The sequence below is a fragment of the Sminthopsis crassicaudata genome, chromosome 2 (assembly GCF_048593235.1).
Source record: "Sminthopsis crassicaudata isolate SCR6 chromosome 2, ASM4859323v1, whole genome shotgun sequence".
In the NCBI taxonomy this organism is placed as follows: domain Eukaryota; kingdom Metazoa; phylum Chordata; class Mammalia; order Dasyuromorphia; family Dasyuridae; genus Sminthopsis; species Sminthopsis crassicaudata.
In genome coordinates, this window is record NC_133618.1 from 134,285,113 (window position 1) to 134,306,579 (window position 21,467).

Sequence of the window (21,467 nt, forward strand, 5' to 3'; positions counted from 1 at the left end):
CAAATGGCATACCAATCTAGTATCCTTGAAAAGAAAATGCTTTTACAAAAAATTCACAAATAGGTGGGAGTTACTGAACAAGCTTTAAATTGACTTTGCCCCATTCTTTTCATATTTCAAGCATGTTTGCTATTCATATTTATATTAAATATTCATATTACAAATTTCTGAGAATATGGAACTGTTGTCACAGGCAGTACAATATATGTGGAAATATAGACTTCTAAAAGGATCTTTTTGGAATAGAAATTTTCATAATCTTATAGAATTTAGAACTAGAAGGCACCTTATAGATTTTATAGTCTTATTTGTTAATCTTTCAGATCACAGGAGCATAGATATACAGGTGGAATTGAACACATAAGACATCTAATCCAATTGACTCATTTTATAAATGTGGACACTGAGATACATGAGGTTAAATGACTTATCCATGGCCATATCAATAGGAAACATCACAAATGGGATTTGAACCCTACTGCCTTCCAAGGTTAATGCTTGTTTCCCCAGGGCCCTGATCATTCCCATATGTATCCAGTTTCTCCTAATACCAGATTCAAAATTTGAAGGAAAAGAAATGGGGATGGGGAGAAAAAGTACTGAATTCTTGGACATTCAACAATTTTAATTAAAAATTAAAATCTTCTAAATAGCTGTGATTTAACAGAACTTAGGCAGAACTGTCTGAATCTTTACTGATTAAGTGAAATTGGTATTTGCAAAGTTCATTGGGGTGTTGCAGATGGTGAGAGGATCACAGCATCTCAAACTTAAAGGGACCTTAAAGAGCAGTAAATCTATTATGTTAATTTTTGAAATGAGGAACACATTTTGCTTAAAAGTAATGTGTACCAGGCAGTAAGAGGCAAAGCAGCTCAAATACAGTTCCAAAAGGGTCAATTTCTTTCTTTTTTTTTTTGGTATGGCATTTTAAAATTAATTTTATAATTATAACTTTTTTGACAATACATATGCATGGGTAATTTTTTACAACGTTATCCCTTGCACTCACTTCTGTTCCGAATTTTCCCCTCCTTCCCTTCACCCCCTCCCCTAGATGGCAGGCAGTCCCATACATGTTAAATATGTTATAGTATATCCTATATACAATATATGTGTGCAGAAACGAATTTCTTGTTGCACCGGAAGAATTGGATTCAGAAGGTAAAAATAACCTGAGAAGAAAAACAAAAATGCAAACAGTTTATGCTTATTTCCCAGTGTTCTTTCTCTGGGTGTAGCGATTCTATCCATCCTTGATTAATTGGAACTGAATTAGATCTTCTCTTTGTTGAAGATATCCACTTCCATCAGAATACATCATCATATAGTATTGTTGTTGAAGTGTATAATGATCTCCTGGTTCTGCTCATTTCATTCAGCATCAGTTCATGTAAGTCTCTCCAAGCTTCTCTGTATTCACCCTGCTGGTCATTTCTTACAGAACAATAACATTCCATAACATTCATATGCCATAATTTACCCAACTATTCTCCAATTGATTACATTCATTTTGCAGTTTCTAGCCACTACAAAAAGAGCTGCCACAAACATTTTGGCACATACAGGTCCCTTTCCCTTTAATATTTCTTTGGGATATAAGCCTAGTAGTAGCACTGCTGGATCAAAGAGTATGCACAGTTTGATAACTTTTTGGGCATAATTCCAGATTGCTCTGCAGAATGGTTGAATTCTTTCACAACTCTACCAGCAATGTATCAATGCCCCAGTTTTCCCACATCCCCTCCAACATTCATTATTATTTTTTCCTGTCATTTTAGCTAATCTGACAGGTGTGTAGTAGTATCTCAGAGTTGCCTTAATTTGCATTTCTCTGATCAATAGTGATTTGGAACACTCATATGAGTGGAAATAGTTTAAATTTCGTCATCTGAAAATTGTCTGTTCATATCCTTTGACCATTTATCAATTGGAGAATGGCTTGATTTCTTATAAATTAGAGTCAGTTCTCTATATATTTTGGAAATGAGGCCTTTATCAGAACCTTTAAGTGTAAAAATATTTGGTATATTTTCCCAGTTTGTTACTTCCCTTCTAATCTTCTTTGCATTAGTTTTGTTTGTACAAAAGCTTTTTAATTTGATGTAATCAAAATTTTCTATTTTGTGATCAATAATGATCTCTAGTTCTCCTTTGGTCACAAATTCCATTCTCCTCCACAAGTCTGAGAGGTATACCATCACACTTTATGTCTAAATCATGAACCCATTTTGAGCTATCTTGGTAGATAGTGTTAGATGTTGGTCAATGCTTAGTTTTTGTCATACTATTTTTACAATTTCCACAATAATGTTTTTCAAATAGTGGGTCTTTTGGTTTATCAAATGGGTAGATTAGTACAATCATTGGCTATTGATTCTTGTGTACTTAACCTATTCTATTGATGCACTATTGGGATCTTCTCTAATCTAAACTTTGTTGTCTCCCCCAGTGGTCTGCCCAAAATGGGCATTTCATCACTGTTGGAGTTTTTTTTTTTAATCTACCTCAAAACAGTTTTTGCAATAGAACAGCAAGATATGCAAATACTCTACTATAGATTATGTTATCTTGCATTACTTTTGGAACATAGCTCTTACTAACTTAACTGTAAAGATCAGTTACTGAGTAGAAAAAGATAACCAAAATTTGCAGGATTGGATTGTATGGAATAAGAGGAGTCATTTTTATTATATTTTGGGATAGGAATAAAAAGGTTTTGGTAGTAAAAATTATTATAGGACAAGAACAATTTGACATTTGCAACTGGCAGGTGAGAAAGATCAATAACAGATAGTTTTAGTAAAATCATTGGTGAAGTGATATGACAGTGGATAAAGATCACATATTAGATTCAGGAGTGCCTGAGTTCAAATCCAACTTTATTTAAAAATTTTATTTAACAATGTTTTCCCCAGTTACATGCAAAACATTTTTAAACATTTCTTTTTAAAATTTTGAGTTCCACATTTTCCCTTCCTCTGTTTCCACCCATGAGAAAATTTCCACACATGAGAAAGTACATGTGAAGTTATACAAAACATTGGCATAAAAGTCAGGTTGCTAAAGAAACATTCCCCATGCCTTCCCCAAATTTTCAAGAAAAATGAAGTAAAAAAAGTATGCTTCAATCTGTATTGAGATACAATCAATGCTTTTTCTAAGTATGGATAGCAATTTCCATCAAAAATCTTTCAAAATAGTCTTGGATTATTGTATTATGAGAATAGCAAAGACAACTGATCACAACAACTAATCACAACAAGTGATCAACAACTGATCACTCCCCAATATTGCTATTACTATGTACATAGTACATTTCATTTTGCAGGAGCTCATACAATTCTTTTGAGGTTTTTGTGGGAGCATCCTGCTGATCATTTCCCATAGAACAATGGTATATAATTACAATCATGTAATTATACTGATTGACATTCCTTCAATTCCCAACTCTTGGCTCTGAGAAAAGTACTGCTATAATATGTTTGTACTCGTGGGTCCTTCAAATCCTACTTCTGATGAGCACTGGCTTTCTATCCATAGGCAAGTCATTTAGTGTCTTAGTCTCCTCATTCCAGTGGAAAGAGCTGTGAAGTTAAAGTCAGAAGACCTGGATTCAAATTTCAAATCATTTTGGGCCACATTCTTTGTGCTTCAGTTTACTCATCTCTAAAAGGAGGAGATTGAAATAGACAGTGATTAAAGTGATTTCTAGTTTTAAGTCTATTCTCCTATGATGAGTTATAGGGCTACTTAATTTGCCTCACAATATTTATTATGAGCCCAAGATTATTATAACAAATTGTAGAAGTCTGTATCAAGTCTAAAAATATAAGAGATCAATGTATCTCTAAAATCATTTAGGGCAAAGAGTGTCTTGACCAGCCAAGATAAATATATCTATGTGCTTGACTGAAAGAATTTTATAGTGGAGCTGATTATTAGAATACTGGAATCAGAGATTCCATCTTTTGAAGTAAGTGCTTTCTCTTTCTAAATAGAATTGGGAAGCATTTAGATGTTCTATGCTTTGATTCCTTTTCCAGTTACACATGAAGAAGTACAGAAAGTGAAACTAGTTTGGTCCATGTCATAAGTATTTTTGACATAAATTTGGTGACAACAGTTTCCTATTGTAATATTGTTTGTGAGGGTGTGTAGAGTCAAGACCTTACATAAATAGGCTCTCTGTTCCTACCCTGTTCTACTTCTCTCAAGAGGTGGATCACTGCAGGCAAGACTAGAGGCATAGCTTAAGAAGAGATGTCTCTCCTGGAGAATCCATTAGAACACCCAGAAAAATTTCGCATTTCAAAAGATTTGGGCTTTATTCTGGAAGACCCACTGGTAAGACATGACATTTAAACATGTAGCAAAATATTTTTGTAATCGGTGTTCCATTTGGTTTAATTCTGTTGATAAGTAATGCCAAATATAGAGAATAGCTTTTTGATTATGCCCCTGTAAATCTTTCATAACATATTGGAAGAATAGAAATGGTTCTTCTTTGAGAAAATCAACAATGTTCAGAGGAGTTGTAGGTGGAACGTGTTCCAACTATTTGAACTTACAGGATTAAAACCTAATGATTAGAAAGATAAAATGATTAGCCTGAAGTTAAAAAAAAAAAAAAAAAGATACTAAGTGGAAGATAGGAGCTAGGATGGGATTCTCTCTCCTGATTTTTGGATCCAAGGTAGTAACATGATGTCTACTTGATAAAGTAATCAAATGTAAATCACAATAGCTTATATATTGGTTTTGGAGCTAATTAAGCAAATCATTTACTTTACCTATTCCTGGATAGGCAAGTTATTTCAAAAGTTAGCCTTGATTTACAATGGACTCAGCAAGTCTGATTTGAATTCACAAGATTAGGGTTTGAGCTCTGATCCAGTCATTAGGAGTAATTATGTATCTCTGAGCAATCATTTTCCTCTCATATAATGATAGGGAAGATGAAATAAGATAATGTATATTGTTAAGAGTTTTGTTTAAAAAATAGCTTATAAGTATAGAGCTCTTTAATGCTTCTAAAATAATTATATCATTGAAGCATCTTTATCTCTGTTTTACAAATAAGTAAACATAGATTCAAAATGGCTAAGTGATTTTCCCAGAGTCACATAGACAGTGAATATTAGAGTGGAGATGCAAATTCTAGAATAATGTGCATTCAGTGTAATATGTTACCTTACTGTTAGAAATTAATAAAAACATGTGTGAATTCTCATTAAGAAAAGATAGTCATAAAAATGTTGGTGATATCAACACTATAATATCTATGTCTTAAGACTATGTTGTGAGGACTTTGAATTTTGTAAAAGAAGGAGTAAAAAAACTCAGTTGAAATAAACCAAACCATATGTTGAAAAATGGCCTGCAAATCAAAAGAAGATAAATTCAGTGGTGATAAATACTGAAAAGGGCATGTACTATCTTTTTAAACAGGTTCAATTTGCATTTTTGAGAATAAAAATCAGACAGGTCATGGATTGGATTAATATCATTAAATATTTGTTAAGCTTCAGAATGAATTATAAAAATGTGTCATAGAATTGGAATAGTCAGGCTTAGTTAACTAAGATTTTCCAAATTCATGACTATTAGGTGAATATCCTTCTCTTAATAACTAGATTGACAAGCCAAATTTAGAAGATTTCCAGGGCAATCCTATTGAAAAAAGTACAATTTATCAGGTTGAGATTTTAAAGTAGAATCAGGCACAAGATACAAGGGTACAAGGAATTCTTAGAGATTCACAGAAATAGAGCTACAGGGTTATTTTTTGGAATTTTTTTTAGAAAATGTTTTTGTAAACTCTAAAACCCTATAGTATGTTATAACCAGTATGTTATTATGTTATTACATGTAGAGGAAGGTGTACTGTGATTTATTTAAAGTTGTCCTGTGGTTAAGACTTCTTAAGAAATCATCTTAAATCAATATCCTAATACTACATTGGGACTATTGAGATTCAATATTTATGTCATATGATGCTTTACATAAAACATTGAATTACAACTTGATAGCTCACTTGTTTTGGGGAAGTGTACTTACAGGATTGATGTTAGAGGTCAGATTAATTTAGGTTTATTTCAATTTTTTTCTTTTTCCTCCTTTTCCCTTTTTTCCCTGTGAAACAAATGGGGTTAAGTGGCTTGTCCAGGGTCACACAGCTAGGAAATGTTAAGTGTCTGAGACCAGATTTGAACTCAGGTTCTCCTGACTTCAGGGCTGGTGCTTTATCCATTGGGTCACCTAGCTACCCCACTTTCCCTTTTCTTAAATGCCTTCCTCCACTCCCTTCTTCTTCTCCCCTGGTTTTAGAATAAGGAGAGAGAATGTGTTCTTTAGAAAAGATAGAATATCAATTACCTATTGTGAAACGGTATAATTGTATGTGTGAATAGATGTTTTGTAATGGTAGATATAAGCATTTTATATGAGCTGTAGGGCTGAAAAACACCTTAGATACCATTTAATCCCACTCCATTTTACAAAGAAGGAAACTCAGTCTCAACAAGATTAAAAGTAACTTGTCCAAGACCATTGATTATATGTGATGGTGTTAGGATAGAAATATCCCTCCTCCCAATAAAGTCCTCCTTTCCCCATATTAGGTCCATGTATTACCTCTTTTAAATATCTAGTGACATTTCAATTTTAAACAGTATGTCCAGTTCTGTGGCCTTTCTGAAGCTCAGTTTCCTTCCTTATAAAAAAGAGATTTTATTTTCTCTTAAATACTTAAATACAAATAACAGGAAGAATTAGGAAGATGGAAAGAATCTGGACTTCCCTCAACCCCATCCTTCACATCCTCCTAAAATTGCATCACTTTGGTCACCACCAATTAGATATGTTCTGTATACTCATGCTGACATTCTGATTTTGACAATGCTCATATTGTAAGCAGAGAAGGAAATTCCCTGCCTATGTGGATATGGAAATTACCTACCAGATGATGACACAGCTTAACCAGAAACAATTCAGAATCATCTACTATAAAATAAAGGAGAAGAAATTACCTCACAAAATTCTTAGGGTACCACATTTTGAGAGCACCACATATAGTGAGGAGAGCAATACTGACATGGGATAAAAAAGGGTGAGAACTTTGGTCTTGGAAGCAGAAGATAAGACTTTGAATTTACTTTGCCATGATTCTTGTACCATCCTAGGTAAACTATGTTACTCCTCTGAACCTCAATTTTATCATTTGATTAATAGACATAATAAGACTTACCATCTTCTGCCCATTGATTACTGTATGAAAAACATAAGGTTCAAAAATACTTCCAGAAATAAAAGTTATTATTATGGGTCTGTAGCTGTTTAGAAGATTTCCAGGGCAATCCTATTGAAAAAAGTACAATTTATCAGGTTGAGATTTTAAAGTAGAATCAGGCACAAGATACAAGGGTACAAGGAATTCTTAGTATGTCCAATTCAGAAAAGGTTTTAGAACATTTAATATTTTAAGAGGTCATTAACTATCAAAAACTTGTTTCACTCTCCTAACTTCCCTATTTCCTATGGCTGTCACAAGCAGAAATCATTTGAGTCTTCCACATCTCTAAGAAATATAACATGAATTCTGTAAGAAATCCAAAAGATTATACTACCCACTTGCAGAAACAGAGGTTCTAGAATCATAGTGAAGGTTAACACATTTTTTTGGACATGACTAATGCAAAAATCTATTTTGCTTCACAATGCATACTTGACCTTTTTTAATAGCTGGGGCTGAAAGGGAAGGAAAATGAATTTTTTCTTAACAGAAAAATATAAACTTAAAATAATACCAAAGGGGATGAATGAATAGTAACTTGGAGTTCTGTTGAGGAGTTTGTAATTGAGCCAAAGGATGAATCATATCTGGACAAGCAGAGGTCATGAGAAAGGTAGAAAAATGTTTCAAGTGAAAGACAGAGTAAGAACTAAGATATATAAGCGAGTGAATAGGGTACATGCTGAAGATAGGAGATGGACATGTCTAGAGTGGAGGAATAAAGAGGAATCTAGTGGTGGTAGAAGGTATGGATTTGAAAAAGGCAAGAGACTAGATGAAGATAGATTGACTGGGAGACTGTTAGAATGATGCAATCCTATTGATAAGGGAACAAGATGAGTAAATTGCATTTTATTCTTTCTATCAAGGAAGAACTGCCTGATCGTTACCAGGTCTGGGTAAAGCTTGCAAAAAATCTGCCCTCTCTGGTGGAGAAAGGTCAATTTCGGAAAGAAGCTGAGCAGGTTTGAAGTTTATTCTCCACTCATCTTTTTATCATGTTTTTTTTGCAATCTTACAAAAGCCATTTTTGACTGTATGCCTAAATTTCTTCTTTTTCCTGGAAGCTGCCAGAACTTAGTATTGATCAACTCCAAGGATACAAGGAACAGCGCCTCGCACATCTGGCACTGTCAGTCATCACCATGGGCTACGTGTGGCAAGATAATAATGTCAAAGAGGTTTGGAGATCTTGCTTTGGAGTCTTTCATTTCAGCTTTTACATACCCAACCTTTGTCCATGTTAAAACCTCCATTTTTTGGATTTATCACAACTTCAATTTTGCTGGGATGGTGGAAATTATCAGGATTCTCACATCATGCTTAAGTTTAGAGCAGAGTGCAGTGGAAAGAGTGATGGATCTGGAATCATAAGAGGACTTTAAGTCTTAGTCTTTATCTGTAAAATGAAGACTTTAAAAAAGCATACCTACCTTAAAACGTTGCTCTGAGAATGAGGTGAGATAACGAATACAAACTGCTTGTAAATGGGAACTGTTTTCATTTTTTATAGCTCATCTTGGTTTATGATTGATTGAAATTCTATTTTCTTTAGTTGGAGTGGGGATGTATTAGTCAAATGAGTCAGGGAAGATGATAAATCGAGGAGGGAAGATTACATAACAGCAGTGATATGATAGACGTTTATGAAGCTTTTTAAGATTTGAGAGGCCCTTTGTAAACATTATCTTATTTGGTACTTACACTGACCCTAGGGAGTAGAAATTGTAAATATGATCACATTTTATGGATGAATAAACTGAGCCTCAGAGGTATTAAAACTTACAGATGATCACATAGCTTATAAGTAGAAGCATGGGGACTTGAACTCAGACTTTTGGTTCTAAGCCTATGATCTTACATTACAGCCATTATAGCAAGCACATTGACACACAGAATGTTACAATAGTTGTTGAGTATTTCAAACAACTATTTTGCATTTTGGAAAGAACATCAAAATTGGAATTAGAAGATAGATTGGTGTCTTAGATTTACCAATTAGTGAACATGTGATATTAGTGCTGTAAGTCATTTCACCTGACTTAACAATTTCTTTCTCTCTCAAAAGTGGGTGTGATAATACCTACATATTAGCTGCCAAGCTATTTATCTAAATCTCCCTCATCAAATGACATAATGTACATGTATACACATGTGTGTTTATATGTGTTTAGATTCACATATATGGACATAACACATGGTGCTTTTATAATTATGAGGTGCTAATTAACACAACCTGTTGCTTTTATTTTTGTAAGCTAGAAACAATCACCTTCTGGTAACTATGAAATTTAAGTAATATTTACAATATTTAAGAAATATTTACAAATGAATCATCATTTAATTAGGTGCTGCCCAGGAATATTGCTGTCCCTTTCTGTGATGTCTCAGAGAAACTTGGCTTACCTCCAATAATGGTTTATGCAGACTGTGTTTTGGCAAACTGGAAGAAAAAGGATCCCTTAGGGTATGTAGCGGTTGCCTTAACTGAGCCTAGGAACACAATGGAATTGGGCAAAGTCTTTGGAATCAATATCTTCTGTTCTCCCCTAATGCAACTGATCTGAAAGTTTAGTAGACATGATCACTAATAGACAGGCTCATGGATTGTTAGGATTTTGAAATACATTTTACATATATCCAAAAGCCTTTATTTTTATAGGCGTGGAATCTGAGTTTCTAAGAAGTGACTGAAACAGGATCATGGACACAGAAGTTCAGACTTGGAAAGGACCTCTGAAATAATCTAGTACAACTAATTCCTGGTGAAAGAATTCCCACTACAATTAGCTCTCCATAATGTGAATTTCCTCTTTTCAAAATTACCATTATGTAATAAATGGTAAATGGTTCCAGCTGAAAAGGAATATTCAATGTGAATTTGAAGAAAGCAATCATTTCATAGGATTTCTTGTTCACACTAACCAGGATATACCTATACAATATCCTGCAGAAGAGGTTGCAAAGCTCCTGCTTAGAGACTTCCATAATAGGGGTTTAATTACCTCCACTGGCAGTCTATTCCAGTGCTGGACAGCTCTCTATTTTAAGTTTTTCCTTATTTGGAGCTGAAATCTACCTTCCATTAACTGCTACTTTATATTCCTACTTCTACCCTATTCCTACCTAAGCCAAGAAGGAAGGAAAGAAGGGAAGAATGAAGGATAGAAAAAAAGAAAGAAAAAATGGAAGGAAAATAGAATGAAATTAGACTTCTTTTTCATATGAAAATTCTTCAGAGATCAGAATACAGTTATCATCTATCCCTCTCCACCTTATTTTTCTCCTCTTCTGCTTAAGCATCTCCATTAGCTACAACCAATCCTATGTTATGTTTTTTAGCCCTTATTTTATTCTGGCTGCTTTCCCTTGTCAGCATCCTTCTAAAAAAGTTTTATAATTGAATACCATATTTTGGATTAGTTCTGAATATAGCAAAAGACAAAATGATTGTTGTTATTTTCATTATTGAAACTACACTTCTGTGAAGTCACACTCTGAGTTAAGAAGTACATCTAGCATGTTTCCTACTTAGGACCATTAAGTTTTTGGATATCCTTAACATAGAACTATCTACTATACAATCTCTATCCCCTTCTCTTAGAAGCTTCTGCTTAATCCCTGACCCTGGTTGCTTTGGGGTGCAAGAATAATCTCTATGTACAACAACTTATATTTAGGTATGGGAACACAATAATTAAAAGATACCACTTCCAGTATTAAAGTAAATTATAGTCTAGGTGAGGAAAAGAGTTGTGGACATTAAGAAATTGTAATACACATTTGGGAATAGTTAAGTGCCTAGGAGACATCTCTATTGTCTGTCCCATGTTCTACTACGAATCATATTTTATGATGCTTCATGCTTCATTTTGCATATTTTATCTCCTCTGTTTGGTTGTAAGCTCCTTGAGGGGGAAAGATCTTTATAGTATTTATTTCCAGTATATTGCTAAGTCCAAGGTGTTACATATCCCAGGAACCAAATAAGATCTGAATATGTACATTGAATTTGAAGAGAGGTTCATTACTTGAGAATCAAGAAAGGCTTTCTGGGAGAGGTGATATCTAGAATTTTATGTGAGAAGAAGTTTAAAGAGAACAAGGAGAAGGAAGTGGAGACTTAAATCTATATAGGCAACAGAATGTGTGGGTTAGGAATGGAAGGTAATTGTAGAAAGTCAGTAGGCTTCTGATATGTTGTGGTGGGGAATTCATTCCATGCAGTAGGAATGGTATGCATCATCCAATTTTAATTTTCACAACATACAATATAAGCAACAGTGATAAATGGAAATCCAAAGTGAGAGAATCAGTAATCTTTTTTTTTTGTCCTGAGATATTCCTGATTGGGGAAAGGTGCCAAGGTAGAACCAACAAAAGAAAATTAGAGAAAGAACAAGAAGAAAGGGGTGCTGCCTGTACATTGGCACAAGCCTGAATGCAGAACATAAAAACGTGAAAATACAGTGTGTTCTTAGGAATAATGTTAACTGAAACTCTAAAGAATTTGGCTGTAACACTTTTTTCTCTCTTTTTGTTTTCTTTAATCCCTTGGATGCTTCCAAAAGGTCTATGACTTACGAGTAAGTATTTTTTCAAGGAATTATTTTAAATGGGAGTACATTTAGGTGTAATCACACAGGCACACAGGCATAGTAACTTTTTTCTTATAAATTACTAAATATGGTAGGAACAAGTCAACAACTCTTTTCACTTGTTTAGGCTGAGAACATAATAGGATGCTAATTAGATTTTTCTTTGATTAAATGAGCCAAGTTGCATTGTGTGTGTGTGTGTGTGTATGTGTAGTTAAGTCTCTACAAAAAGTTCCTATCTTAATAATGTTTACATTTCTAGGTAGATATTACTACAATTATATTACAAGATTAGTTACAGAATTGATCTTTAAATATTCACTTCTAGATTTAAATAGTATCACTTGCTTAAGGCATCTAAAGTAAACAGAATACTGAACTTGGGTATATAAAAGCATGAATTTGGATCTTGCCTTTAACACTTTATGAACTTCACGACCATAGACAAGTACTTGCCCAATATCATTATTTATAAAATGATAGGGTTGAAATAGATGACCTCCAATGTTCATTCTAGTTCTTATTCTATGATATTTCACCTCATAATATTAACTTTGGGATTTCTTCTTGTTCTTAGCAATATGGACACTCTATTTGCATTTCCTGGTGGGGATTGCAGCAAAGGATTCTTCCTAGTTTCTTTACTGGTTGAAAAAGCAGCTGCTTCTGCAATCGGGGTATGTTTTTCTTTATGAGAAGAAGTTGTCTCATCTCACAAAGTCAAGAGAGTCAGATGACAAATTGAATACCTGTAACCAAATTCTCTAAAGTCCTATTCCAGTGAAACATTATGGCATGGAGATGAACTTGGGCTGTCACAGGCTATGCCAGTGGAGGGCAAACACTGACAGGTCATACAAGATGGAGAAGTTTCAAGTAAAGGCTCATTACTACCTTGTAGTCTGTCATTTCGATCTGTTCCTTGGACTCAAATCAAATAAGAGCACCAGAGGTTGTTGGACCAGGTTGATTGTTCAGGAGCAACTCATGAGGGCCGGAGAGGCTGAGATCTCCATCATTATTAGGGAGGATTCACATTGGTGAAATCACACTTTTCTTAACATCCAATATCTTTAAACATAACCTCGAAGTTACAGCTTCCAGGGGCTGATGGTCTCATTAATGTGGATATTACAGTTGTGAGTGAGTGATACTCTTACCAATATGTGTTACAACCCTCTGATGCCTTTTCTTCCTTTATGATTGGTAGTTTTGTCCTCCTAGAAATTCTATATAAAGAGTCTTCCCAATGTGTAAGTCCTTTTTCTTTGAGTTTTAACATATTGAGGATACCAGTGTAATGTTTAACCACCCATTATTCTCATGAAATTTGAAATTTATTGGTGTAGTTCCTTTAGTCTTATTAACTCAAGATAGCTTTAGTTTATTGTATCCTTGATTGATCTAAAAATTGTGGAGTCTGTATTTTTTAACAGTATTTGAAGGACTGTTTTTGATGTGCTTTAGTGAATAAGCTATAACACATGAAGACCAGAGCCATGATATAATGAAAAGTTTGTGTATTATTTTTTCAAAATATCATATTATTTTTATTTTTGCATTTTGTAATTCTGCTCTATTATATACATATATACACACATACATATGTATTATAATATATATACTATTCCTGTGTGTATCATTGTAACTAGATTTCCAGCTGTTTTATACATTCTGTGGTTATAGTGCATGTGATTTTATGTTCTTCCTCCTTAAAAATCTTATTTATTTATTTTTAACAAATTTACTTTTAAAAATTTTGAATTCTAACTCCCCCCACCTTTTTTGTCCTCCCCTTTTAGCAAAAATATGATATCAATTACACATGTGAAGTCTCTCAAAATATGTTCCCATATTAGCTATATCACTTTAAAAAGCAAGAAAAATAAAATTTAAAAATGGTTCAATTTGCATTTAGAATTTATTAGTTCTTTCTCTGAATTCTGATAGCATTTTTCATGTGGGTTCTTTGGAACTGTCTTCAGTTATTGTCTTGATCAGAGGAGGTAAGACTTTCACAGCTAATTATCCTCTCAATATGGTTGTTAATGTATATAATGTCTTGGTTCTATTCACTTCATTTTGCATCACTTTTTATAATTCTTCACACATCTGAAATCATGCTGTTCATTATTTTTTATTGTACAATCATATTCTTTTATAATTGTATAGCACAATCTGTTCAGCCATTCTCCATTTGATGGGTATCCCCTCCATTTCTGATTCTTTTCTACCACAGAAAAAGTTGATATTAATATTTTGGTATACATAATTCCTTTTCAATTTTCTTTGATCTCTTTGGAATACAGGCTATGTAGTGGCATTGCTGAGTTAGAGTATATACAGTTTCATAGTCTCTTAGATAAATAATTCTCCAGAATATTAGATCAATTCACATTTCTGTCATTTGTATATTAGTGACTCTATTTTTCTAGACCATTTTCCTTTTTTGTCATGTTAGCTAATCTGACAGTTTTAAAGTGATACTTTAGACTTGTTTTAATTTAAATTTCTTTAATCAGTTGTGATATAGAACATTTTTTTCACTATTCTTAGGTTGCCTCTTGGGACTTCATTTGTGCTTGTAATCCAGGTCCCTAATGTTCTCTTTCCATTGGGCAGATTGCTGCTTGAAATCCTGAACATTAATGAAGACAATAAATAGGGGGGACAATAAAAAAAAGAAATGAAAAGGCTAGTTATGAAGACTACAACGATCTAAATTGTAAATGCATAAAAACATGGACTAATAATATATGAATTTACATATGGGAGGATTGCATGAACAAAGGAGAGGGCTATCAAGTTATTTGACCCATTTTATACTTTTTCTAGGAAGAAAAATTAGAATATAATATATGATTTCATAATTGAGGGTCATGAGTTTTAGCAGTTATAGGAGACTCTGATTGTATTTGCTTTGTTTTCCTTTAAGATAATTCCAGATATATTTGAAGCAATCAGCAAAAATAACTTGGAGTCCCTAAAAGAAAGTCTCCATTCTGTGGCCTCCTCTGTTCATGAGGCATATAGAGTGTTCCACCTTGTTCATGGTATGTATTATATTTGGTGAAGTTGTATAGACTTTAAATTCAAAATTTCTAATGATAAGAATTATTATCAATAGATGGTTGAAGATTTCATTAGCTGAGTTAGACAAATGTTCAAGATACTTAAACCTTAGGAGCTGCTCTAGCATCAACTGATCAGATTTTGAGCAATTCAGTTTCTTCATCTGCCAAAAGACATAGTCATCCCAGATTATCTTCAGAGTCTCTTGGAGGGTCTCATAGTCAATGATGTCAATCCTAAGAAATAGATGTATTTGCTAACCCCATGTTAAAAAAAAAATATCAAAAACATCTTTAATCACCATGTGGAAATTATAGATCACTTAAATTCAATTTTCAAAAAAATGATAAACATCCATTGTGTCCAAGGCCACATGCTAAGTTCCTGGTATAAATATAATGATAAATAAAAACACATAAGTAAATGAACAGAAGATGTACAAGATTGTACTCAAGATATGTAGATTGGGAACATATTGGGTAGATTCTTCCTACAGGAATTAAATCTGTATCAATAAGTTCTTATTTTGTCTAGTAATCAATGAAGGGTCATGGATAGTTCTGCATAGAAGAATAATGCAATGAAAAGATTGCATAGGCCATGGCCTAAAGGATGATTAGGAACAGAGAGAGACTGGAAGTAGGAAGACTGATTTTAGACTATTCCTACTAGTCTATGGAAGAAATGATAAAGAATTGAATTTGAATTTTGGAAATAAAAAAAGAAAAATGTGTGTTCACAAAAATGTGTATGGTAAAAGAGTTTGAGAATAAGGGGGATTAGAGAGAGATTTCAAAAATATGCTACCAGTTTGGATTCCAAGTCTAAGGGAGAAAAGACTGGGATTGAAGCCTGAGTTATTGGTGATGCTTTCAACAGAAATAAAGAAGTTAGGGAAAGGATACAAAATTTATTTTCTTCCTTCCTTCCTTCTTTATTCTCTCTCTCTGTCTCTCTCTCTCTCTCTCTCTCTCTCTCTCTCTCTCTCTCTCTCTCTCTCTCTCTCTCTCTCTGTCTCTCTCTCTGTCTCTCTCTCTCTCTCTCTCTGTCTCTCTCTCTGTCTCTCTCTCTCTCTTTCTCTCTCTCTTTCTCTCTCTTTTCTTTCTCTCCTTCTCATACTCCTTCTGAAGATGTCACAAAATACAGTGTTGAAAGAACATGAATTGCTTTGTCTTTTTACAAGTTAGTAAGATAGTTAACTCATGATCTTTCTTTCTGTCTCAATCTTTCAACAGAACATGTGAATCCCAAAGACTTTTTCAATATTCTTCGTATCTACTTGTCTGGGTATGCGATTCCCTACTTTTACTGGTTCCTCTAAACAAAGTAACCTCTACCCACAGAAAGCCAAGTATCTACTTTCAATAGTACATTGATAACACACTCACAAGACCTCTTAACAACCTCACCTTCTTGCACAATATATTAGAGATAACATGGAGCTATTTGCAAGTTATTGCTCTAGATCCTACTTTTGTCAGTTGGTTCTGGGTGCTGTCATTTAGAAAGAAGAGAGTGATTAATTCTGGTTTAGCAGAAAGATTCATTACTAGAAAGAGTATAATGTGGTACAGTGGAAAGAGCACTAAGTATGAGGTTTGACTCTAATAATCATTGCCTGATGAGACATTGGACAAATTACTTCTCCAGCTAGCTTCAGTTTCCTCATATGTAAAATATGTATATTGATGATTTTATCAGCAATCTCATAACATAGTCACAAGAATGAAATTAAATAATATATGTAAATACTTAAGATGACATGACTTACTCTAATGGTAGCAACTAAATCTCCTTAGATCTGTATTACCAAAATCACCTTTTCCCTAAGGAATTCATTTGATTGGGGGCAGGGAGGGTTCATGATCAAAAATCAAAGTAAAAGTTAATAGAATTATTTGTCTTCCCTACCTTTTATCTTCATACCTATAAAATGATTTTAGAAAATTGATAGAGGCAAAAAGACTTTCTCTGTAAAACATAAATATACCTTTTTCTCTGTTTTGGTTTAGCTGGAAGAATAGCTCATTATTGCCAAAGGGCCTGATATATGAAGGGGTGTCAGAGACACCCATGGAGTTCGCTGGGGGAAGTGCTGCCCAAAGCAGCATCATGCAGTGTTTTGATGCCCTGCTGGGGATCCAACATATTACTGCAAATGGTAAGTTGGAGTTTTGACTGGGATTTGAGATTCAAAAAAAGCTATAAATATAGTACAGTAAAAACAGACAAGGACATTTGAAGCATTGCCTATTCCCCTGGGCTGTTATAAGTAAAGTGCGTCAGAGAAATGGAACTTACTGACTTGAAAATCAACTTAAGAAAAGTCTTCATAAAGCAGGAATACAAGTAAGAAGTTGGGGGAAATCAAGATCTAGAGGCTCCTAAAGGGAGGCATTTGGTTATAGTGGCCTAAGGAGAAGATCCAACTTCAGAACAGGATGGGGGATTCTTATCTTTCTTCATCAGCATGTTTTTCTAAGGCTTAATATACACAGAACCATTCACTCTAATAACTAAACTAATAATTCTAGTTAATAATAACAATAATAAAATATATCAATAAGTCAATTTCTAATTGTGTTTTAAGGCTAATATTTAAAGAATATTTCATTTGACAATCCTGTGAGGGTAGGCAGTATGGGGGTTAGGATAGCCATTTTATAGATGAAGTAAATAAGATTCAAAGAGGTGAATTTCTGTGCCTAATGTATTGTCAGTTGATGACAGAGACAGGGCTTCTGATTCCAAATCCAGTGGTTCCTTTCTCTTAGCCAAAGTTTTCTCTTCTATAAACTGCTATAGTAAGCATTTCCCTATATAATATACAATATTATTATGAGGAAAATATTTCAGTGTATATTAATACCTACCTTATTATAATTATGTACAATTATAATATAATATGGTAACTAACTATCACTACATTGGCATGGACTTATTTCTTATTCTACTGATAAATATCAGTAATTTCTCTTTCATTTTCCATCCCTAATCCCCATCCTTTTCTTTAGTGTCTCCTTAATGCCCCACTTCTTCCTCTTCTTTCAGATGAAAAGAGTGCTAAATACCTTGAGGAAATGAGGAACTACATGCCATCACCTCATAAGGACTTTCTTGAGACAGTTGCTTCTAGCCCATCTGTTAGAAATTTTGTCATCTCCAGTGGTGATACTCAGCTGAAGAAGGTCTATAATGAATGTATAGATGCTCTAGTTCTTCTCAGGAACTATCACCTTCAAGTAGTGGCCAAGTATATCATAACTCCATCAAATAACCAGGACAATACAAATGGAGTGCCATCATCAGATGATGAGGTGAAAGGAACAGGTGGCACAAACCTTATGATTTTCCTTAAGAATGTAAGGAATACAACCAAGGAAGCCCTTTTGAAAGAAAGCTAATGGAACACATTATTATTACTTAATCAATATGCACTTAGACTCGTATTATGTGTGAGGCTTTTAAGCATAATGTGCAAAGAAAGTCAATCTCTGCTATTAATAAATAATATTACATTCTACTTGTTAATTATGCAGTAAAGAGTAATAATCTTCTCTCAATCCATCCACCAATTGATCAGTGATTAAGCACTTTAATATAAGTTTAGGGAATGCAAAAAAATTTTTGAAAAAGAAATTTTTCTTGCACTCAGGGAGCTTACATTACACATTGAGATTACGTGGGAAAGTCTAGTTCTGTGAATTACAAGGAAGCACAAGGGTTTTTATTAGACAAGGAAAAAATGCTTTGTTTGTAATGTAACCATATAAAATGAATAAATAAAAACTATTTTAATAGTAAAATGTGTCCTTTGGAGTTTACTTTCTCAGTCGAGGCTTGTTTTACATTATCTGTTCCTTTAAATAGTTATATGAGGGCCTAGGGAACTGCCCTCCCCATCAAGTCTATCATGTGTGTACACACTGTGTTAAATGCCTAACTTCCAGGAAATTCACGAGTTTATTTAATTTTGTTCTGGTAAACTTCCTGGAGTGATTAGGATGATTGAGTTTGGTCTAGGACAACCCCATTTAAGAAATTTGGAAAGACTATTACTATCTCTCCTTCCCTCATCTCTTGTTTAATGGGAGATCACTATTGTTTATTTGGGGTTAATATGGTTTGAAGAGGTAGTGGTAGGAGTAAGAGAATAAAGTTCTAAGTAATGAGGACAGGGTTAGGAGATTCTCTCCAATGAACAAAAAAAAAAAAAAAAAAAAAAGACTATATAGAGTGGATAGGAAAAAAAAGGGGAAACTGAGCATGTTTTGAAACCAGTCAGTTAATAAGCATTCATTTACCATGTACAAAGCACTGTGCTAGACCTAGAGCTATAGAGATAAAAATCAAAGATCAAAGTCAGTCCTTGTCATCCAGAAACTTACATTCTACTGTGGAAATAACATATCTAAGTCAGTTTATATAAGAGAAGTGCTGACATGTTTAGCCTTTATTGGACTATTGTTATCTAGGGAGCGGGAAAGGGAGGAGGAACTGAGAAAAATGTGGAACACAAGGTTCTGCAAGAGTGAATGTTGACTCTTCAACAATGAGATGATTCAAACCAGTTCCAATTGTTCAGTGATGAAGAGAGCCATATATACCCAGAGAGAGGACTGTGGGAATTGAGTATGGATCACAACATAGGATTTTCACTCTTTCTGTTGATGTTTTCCTGCCTTTTGTTTTCTTTCTCAGGCTTTTTTTCCCTTCTTGATCCTACTTTTCTTGAGCAGCAAGATAACTGTATAAATATGTATTCATATATTGGATTTAACATATATTTTAACATATTTAACATGTATCTGGGGGGAAGGAGGGAAAAATTTGGAACAGAAAGTTTTGCAAGGATCAGTGTTGAAAAATTACACATGCAGATGATTTGTAAATAAAAAGTTTTAATAAAAGTTAAAAAAGAAAAAAAGAGTGAATGTTGAAAACTATTTTGCATATATTTTGAAAAAAAATTAAAAATGGAAGATCAACTTAGAAGGGATGTCATTAGCAGCTGAAGGTAATATTGGAGAGACCAAGAAAGAGTTCCCAACAGTCAGAGGTCAGAGGTGGGAAGGGAGAGCATTCTAAGCATATGGAAAACTCAATGTGAGGATACAAAGATGGGAAATGGAGAGTTGTGAGTAATGAATAGGAAGTAGACCAGTATAGTCATGTCATAGAGTACATGTTAGGAAATAGAATGTAAGAAGATTTGACAGATAGGAAGGGGCCAGATTATGAAGCACTTAAAAAGATAAATCATTTATATTATATTGTGGAAGTAATTGGATGCCAGTGCAGTTTATTGAGGGTAGATATGAGAAAAATTGACATAGTGAGATCTGTACTTTAGGGAAAATACTTTGGTAGTTGAATGGAAGATGAAATGGAATAGGAAGTGACTTGAGGCAGGGAAACAAAAGGAAGATTCATGCAACTATCTAAGCTAGAGGTTATGAGAGTCTATCAAAGGATAAAGATGATTGTATAATTTTAGAAAAGTGGGTATATACTAGAGATATTGTGAAGACAGAAATGACAAGATGTAACCATGATTTGGATATATATATATATATATATATATATAATAGGAGTGAAAGTGAAGAGTTGAGGTTATTTTTGAAATTTTGAACTGAGAATTAAAAAAAAAAAAAAAGAATTATGATTCCCTTGGTAGTAATAGGAAAGTTGGGAAGAGGAGAATTTTAGGGGAACGATAATGAGTTTTCTTTTGGACATAGTGAGTTTGAAATGCCTATAGAATATTCACTTTGTAATATCCATTGGAGAATTGCTAATATGTGGCTTGAGATCAGTAAAGTGATTAGAGTTGGAAACATGGCTCTAGGAATCATCTGAATAAAGAAGATAACTGAGTTTTTTGTGCTTGACTTATGGTAGAACATTCCAAGATTATATTGGTTTGATCAACCATAGCTGAACACATTGGCAATTTAATCTAACATAGTAATGTCATTTTGTTCCTCTTTGAAATGGACAACCACAAGAGTAAAGCAACAACAATAACAGTCACGCACATATATGTATATGTGTGTGTGTGTATATATACATGTACACACACTAATATACAGATGCATATATATACATATAAAATATTTTGTATTTCACATATATATGCACACACATTGTACATATAAATTTATTATATATAAATGTATTATTTATGATATAACAGTATAAAGATCGCACATCTAGGAATATACATGTATATTATATATGCATATGTATATAAATTTGGACATAGTTGTTTGCATGTTACATTCCAAGTTAGACTGAGCTTCACAGGAGAAAAAAACCTGTCCTTTTGCTTTTATTGTGCACTTAACACAATGCCTAGCATATAGAAAAAAATTTAACAGATACTTGTTCACTTGTTTTTTATCACTAGTTTAGCCCAGGTGATACAAACTTTATACAAATAACACACTTCCTTAAAATTAGAATTTAAGAAAGATAAGTAAATGACATAAGATATTAAGAAA

At 33.6% G+C, this 21,467-nt stretch overlaps 1 protein-coding gene across 1 annotated transcript; it reads left to right on the forward strand.

Annotated features, from left to right (window-relative positions):
* Window positions 1–4,139: 4,139 nt before the first annotated feature.
* Window positions 4,140–18,770, forward strand: LOC141554912 (indoleamine 2,3-dioxygenase 1-like). Its single transcript, XM_074287316.1, has 10 exons — window positions 4,140–4,347; window positions 8,164–8,259; window positions 8,362–8,475; window positions 9,643–9,761; window positions 11,866–11,880; window positions 12,470–12,569; window positions 14,828–14,945; window positions 16,200–16,251; window positions 16,977–17,125; window positions 18,016–18,770. Exons 1-10 carry the CDS (start codon window positions 4,264–4,266, stop codon window positions 18,366–18,368), a joined length of 1,200 nt encoding a protein of 399 aa, XP_074143417.1. The 5' UTR covers window positions 4,140–4,263; the 3' UTR covers window positions 18,369–18,770.
* Window positions 18,771–21,467: the final 2,697 nt, after the last annotated feature.